The 6,000-nt window shown below is 48.2% G+C and overlaps 1 protein-coding gene across 1 annotated transcript in view; it reads right to left on the bottom strand.

Moving 5' to 3' along the window:
* Window positions 1–352: 352 nt before the first annotated feature.
* TCP11 (t-complex 11) overlaps window positions 353–6,000 on the bottom strand; it is a 29,228-nt gene continuing 23,580 nt past the window's right edge. The window contains exons 5-9 of the mRNA XM_073810220.1: window positions 3,512–3,734; window positions 2,887–3,104; window positions 2,614–2,795; window positions 1,697–1,863; window positions 353–963 (exon numbers count right to left, since the gene is read on the bottom strand). Of these exons, the coding sequence (XP_073666321.1) occupies window positions 731–963; window positions 1,697–1,863; window positions 2,614–2,795; window positions 2,887–3,104; window positions 3,512–3,734 (1,023 nt within the window). The 3' untranslated portion in view covers window positions 353–730. The remainder of the gene's footprint in view (window positions 964–1,696; window positions 1,864–2,613; window positions 2,796–2,886; window positions 3,105–3,511; window positions 3,735–6,000) is intronic.

The following is a 6,000-nucleotide window of genomic DNA, read 5'->3' as shown; positions in this document are numbered from 1 at the left end:
ATCCAACTGGCCAAGACTGAACTCTGGACACCTGAGAGAGAGAGAGAGCACAGGAACTTGGACCTGTCCTCAGCAGGACGCCCGCTATGAGCCAACATCCATTGTCACCTGGCCCCAGCTAGCGCCCTGCTTCAGAACCCCTGCAACAGAAGAGAAAGCTGAGGCTCTCACTCTTCCTGACCTCTTGTGGCATCATTTGAAACCTTCAGGGGAATTTGGTCCTGGAAATGAGGTTTCTAATAACTTTTTTCAATCACACCCAATCCTGAGAACTGAATTAGACAAAACCAATTTCTGACTTCCAGAAATATACTCACATTTTGGATAATTCCACAGAATTCTCAGAGCCCTCAGAGAAATGCTTTACCCTCAGAGAAAATGTTATATAATGTTATGGTACCTGCGTGTCTTGGCTTCTCAGCTTTGCGTGCTGAAGGCAGCACCTGGAGGAAAAACCAGGGCCTGCCGGCTGCTCACTAGTGGGGGCAGAGGACACAGGGCCTGGCCACAACTGCCGCTCAGGAAGCATGGCGTTTGCTTGCAGTTCAGAAGTTTATTAGTGAATGAGTTTGGGCCAGCCAGTGTTTACATGCTTGGTCACTGCAGCGTAGTGTACTGGCTGCAGACGGGGAGAGGGCTTGCTGCTCTGCTGGTCACTGGTGATGTCACCCCAAGAGAATGATGGGCTTCTCTCCTGGGTCCAAGGTACCAGGGCTTGGAGCCAGTGTCATCAGAGAGACCCCACTTCTGTCTCCAGTGCCTGGGCTGGGGGGATGAGGGTTTTTAAGATCTCCATGTAGAAGGGGCCAAACACCTGCTGATTGTGGTGCGTTAAGTTGACAAACTTTTGGCCCAGTTCTGCCAGCTCTGCCTCAAGGAGGGTAAGGCCTCCAGGGAGGTCTAGCAGAGACCGCTGCACACCAAGAACCAAACAGCATTTGAGGAACAAGTGGATCCGCTGACCTGTGAGCAGAAATAGACAGTGAGAAGGGAAAGAACAAACAACTTTCAGGGAGAAACACTGCCCCCTGCACTCTACTCACCCAAGTTCAAAGTTAACTGAGATAGTCACTGACCTACCCACGCACCTAGACATAAGGAAATTTGTTTTGTTTGGGAAGGGGGCTGCTACCTAACTCCCACGGACAAAGCAAAGATCCAAAACTAGTGGGCTAGCACATTTCTAGTCAAAAGATTCCTTAAGTATTCATCAGTTAAATCCTGGTATTTGACATAACAGGAGGATCTTTGACTGACCCTTCAGATGGCTGAGGTTAAGAGCAAGGTCAAGTTCATGGCCACCATTCCAACATGGGACAGGGGAAACCCCTGCTTTGGGAACATGTCCTCCAGCCTAATTCAGCATCAACTTCTTGTTGGCAGGGAGTGGGTGTCACATGTCTTAGACTGCAGCCAAAAATGACCCAGAAGGCCAGGGATGACTTAACCACATTGGCTGGACAGTATGCCACACCTAGAAGCCATGAATTCCCGGTACAAATCTTCCTTCAACCATAGAGTCAGTCTTTAAACTAAAAGGGATATATTTTCAACCCAGCATTATACAACAACTAAAACCTACACAGTGACTTGCCCAATCATCATGCCCTTTATGGTTAAATGGTTCAGTAAGCACCTTCCAGGGTAGGGACTGGCTCTCCCCTCAGCATTCCCACCACCCCACAGGCACGCTCACCAATGACACTGTGGACACAGTTCTCCTTCTTGGTGATGTTCTGGAGCTCTCCCATCAGCGATGCTGTGTTGTCGCTGCTCAGAGCAGCAAGGCCCATGTTCTGGAGGCTCTGATGGATTTCCTGAGACACCTGTTCACTCACAGTCAGCATAGCCTCCTCCTCAGGCCTAGACCGTGAAGGAGACTAAGCTGGTACCCAGGGGTGGCCCTGAGCCCCGAAGCTCCACACCAGAAGTTGGGCCCATGTGAGGGAGATGCCCAGCCACCCTTCTGCCCTCACCCCAGGCCCTGGAAGCACAGAGCCCAGTGGGCAGGGTCAGTGTCTTCACTGTTACCCTCCAGATACTGACTTCTTTCTCTGTATGATACCGTGTTCTTCTTCTTAGAAAACAAGATAAACTATAAAATCAACTCTGGACAAGGATTTCGTATCCACTCAGCATTCTTCAGCCCCATGGGGTTTATTCATGTATGCACACTTTTAACACTTTCTTGGACATTTTCCATGGTCATCTGTCATACTCTCACCAATTACAATGACAAACCTGGCCTTCTGATTCCGCTTTTTCCTTTGGTGTGACACCCTGCGCTCAGTGATATTCAATCAACATTGCTGACTGGTCGACTCCTGGAGATACGTACGACCAGCCCACTCAACTAGATAAAGACTCTTCTGTAGCGAGCAAGCTAGTGAATCATTTTATAGGAAACTATCCTCCACGCTACACTTCTGGAAGGAAGTTTTATTTTTCTTTGTTACAAGCCCCAAGGCCACGTATGGAAAGATACCAACAATCTTTGTGAATGATTCCAAAGGGCCTTTCTGTGGTTTGTTGTGGAACGTAAGGCATCCTTCATTACCTGCCTGTGCCTTCATATCACCTGTCGTTACTCTAAAAAAGACCTATGCAACTCACCTGGACTTCAACTCCTCCATCAGGGCTTTGGTTATGCGTTTCAGCTTATCCACAAGCTGAGGCGAGCCAAACAGAACACTGCCAGAGAAGCTGCTGGCCACTAGCAAGACCGAGGCCAGGATGGTTAACTGGCGCAGCTGGGCCCCCAGCTCCTGCAGCTGGGCTCTGTCCATCAGCAGGGTCTGGGGAAGCAGGCAGAGTGGGTCAGGAGAGGAAGGTCCCCATGCAAGTCCTCAGTCCCAGACAACAAGGCAAGGCCCCCCACAGTCCTACCTCAGGGAACTCTTCATCTTCGGGGTCCCAGAGGAGGAGGTTCAGGAAGCCCTGGGACAGCACCATTTTGGGGTTGAGGGGCTCCGGGCTGTTGGCTGCCTCACTTGGAGAGGGGCAAACCACACTGGAGGAGTCGGGAGAGTCAGGGCAACTAGGCGGCGGCGTGGAGAGGTCTGCCGCCGCTCGGGTCAGCCACTTGGTAGTGTGATCGAGGAGGCCTGTGACAGGAAGAGTGCGTAATTATCTTCAGCTCCTACAACACGGAGGCCTTGGGACGAAGATTCAAGATCTCCTCCTCCTCAATAAGTAAATGCTTTGGTGGGGGGAAGTCTTTCTGGCTTAGATTAACTATTCCTTCTGCCACCCCCATCTGAGGAAGAAACTTTCCGCTCCTAAAAAGAGGCAGAGTACTCTCTCACATGATTTATGGTAGGATGGTGTATAGGGGGCAATCAATCTAAGGCCATCTTTGGAAAAGAAAAGCTAATAGACCAGAGAAAAGAGGAGTTAGTCAGGTCTTCAGTAGGGAAGAGCCAGCCAAGACAGAGGCTGTGACCCAGTGTCCGGCCCAGCTGTGCCCGGCCCAGGGGCTGAGGCAGGTTTCAAGAAACTGGTCGAGTTTCACACCTCAGTAACCGAACAGGGTCTGTGATGTTCTCTAGTTTCTGCACTGCTTCATCTCGAATTGGCGCACACAGCAGAGTCATCATGTTGAGAATGTACTTAGAGAGACGAGGGACATTCAGGGCTCCGTGTTCTGCTTCCTGCCTAAGGAGGTTCATGTCCAGGCCTTCTTCAATCTCACTTCTTAGGCGGTTCTGGCGTGGTAATAGCAGTGACAGCAAGATCTGCCCAGGAAAGAAAGTCAAAGGAGAAGTTGCTTTCTGTTCAGAGCCCTAAACTTTCTCTAATGGACAATCCCTTTAGCCAAAGACATCCCAGCCTATGTCTTTTAAGGATCAAGAAGTTATGGAAAATAGTAATGGAGGTTCCTTTAAAAACTAAAAATAGAGCTACCATATGATCCAGCAATTCCACTCCTAGACGTATATCCAGAGAAAACCATAATTCAAAATGATATATGCACCCCAATGTTCAACTGCAGCACTATTTACACTAGCCAGGACATGGAATAAACCTAAATGTCTATTGACAGAGGAATGGATAAAGAAGATGTCATATATATATATATATATATATATATATATATACAGCAGAATATTTTACTCAGCCATAAAAAAAGAACGAAATAGGGGCTTCCCTGGTGGCGCAGTGGTTGGGAGTCCGCCTGCCGATGCAGGGGACACGGGTTCGTGCCCCAGTCTGGGAAGATCCCACATGCCGTGGAGAGGCTGGGCCCATGAGCCATGGCCAGTGAGCCTGCGCGTCCGGAGCCTGTTGCTCTGCTGCGGGAGAGGCCACAGCAGTGAGAGGCCCGCGTACCGCAAAAAAAAAAAAAGAACGAAATAATATCATTTGCACTGATGGACCTAGAGAGTGTCATACTGAGTGAAGTCAGACAGAGAAAAACAAACATCATATGATACCGCTTATATGTGGAATCTAAAAAAATGGTACAAATGAACCTATTTACAAAACAGAAATAGAGTCACAGCTGTAGAAAACAAACTTATGGTTACCAGGAGGAAAGCAGCGGTGGTGCAGGGTGATAAATTGGGAGATGGGGATTGACATATACACAATAGTATATATAAAATAGATAGCTAACAAGGACCCACTGTATAGCACAGGGAACTCTTCTTAATACTCTGTAATGACCTATATGGGAAAATAATCTAAAAAAGAGTGGATATATGTATATGTATAACTGATTCACTTTGCTGTACAGCGGAAACTAACACAATATTGTAAATCAACTATACTCCAATAAAAATTAAACAAAAAAAAAGTTAGGTCCCTAAATTTCCTAGAGGATATTATTTATCTTTGTTTAGGGGCCAATGACAGTTCGAGGGTTTAGGGGATCACTGATAGCAACAGTATATCATTTTCTATGCAGATTGAGATAAAGAGATGAATAGAGTCAAGGGGTATGGTAAAAAGAAATGCAAGGTACAACAAATATAAAATACACACCATCACACAGTGGTGAGGCACTCTTAATTTACCAAAGGAAGCACTTTTTAGATTATTTTACTTCAAAGGGCAAGAATGAAATAGGCAAAGGAACTGTTAAAAGTCCCTTGAGAGACTGGTTCAAGATGGCGGAGTAGAAGGACGTGCTCTGACTCCCTCTTGCGAAAGCACTGGAATCACAACTAACTGCTGAACTATTATTGACAAGAAGACACTGGAACTCACCAAAAAAGATACCCCACATCCAAAGACAAAGGAGAAGCCACAGTGAGACGGTAGGAGGGGCGCAATCACAATAAAATCAAATCCCATAACTGCTGGGTGGGTGATTCACAAACTGGAGAACACTTATACCACAAAAGCCCACCCACTGGAGTGAAAGTTCTGAGCCCCACGTGAGGCTTCCCAACCTGGGGGTCCGGCAACAGGAGGAGGAATTCCTAGAGAATCAGACTTTGAAGGCTAGCGGGATTTGATTGCAGGACTTCGACAGGACTGGGGGAAACAGAGACTCCACTCTTGGAGCGCACACACCAAGTAGTGTGTGCATCGGGACCCAGGGGAAGGAGCAGTGACCCCATAGGAGACTGAACCAGACCTACCTGCTAGTGTTGGAGGTTCTCCTGCAGAGGCGGGGGGTGGCTGTGTCTCACCGTGAGGACAAGTACACTGGCAGCAGAAGCTCTGGGAAGTACTCCTTGGCATGAACCCTCCCAGAGTCTGCCATTAGCCCCACCAAAGAGCCCGGGTAGGCTACTGTGTTGGGTCGCCTCAGGCCAAACAACCAACAGGGAGGGAACCCAGCCCCACCCATCAGTAGGCAAGCAGATTAAAGTTTACTGAGGTCTGACCACCAGAGCAATATCCAGCTCTACCCACCACCAGTCCCTCCCATTGGGAAACTTGCACAAGCCTCTTAGATAGCCTCATCCACCAGAGGGCACACAGCAGAAGAAAGAAGAACTACAATCCTGCAGCCCGTGGAACAAAAACCACATTCACAGAAAGATAGACAAG

This window comes from Tursiops truncatus, chromosome 10 (assembly GCF_011762595.2).
Source record: "Tursiops truncatus isolate mTurTru1 chromosome 10, mTurTru1.mat.Y, whole genome shotgun sequence".
Lineage (NCBI taxonomy): Eukaryota > Metazoa > Chordata > Mammalia > Artiodactyla > Delphinidae > Tursiops > Tursiops truncatus.
The sequence above is the reverse complement of the archived record's forward strand: the minus strand, read 5'-3'. Positions and strand labels throughout refer to the sequence as shown.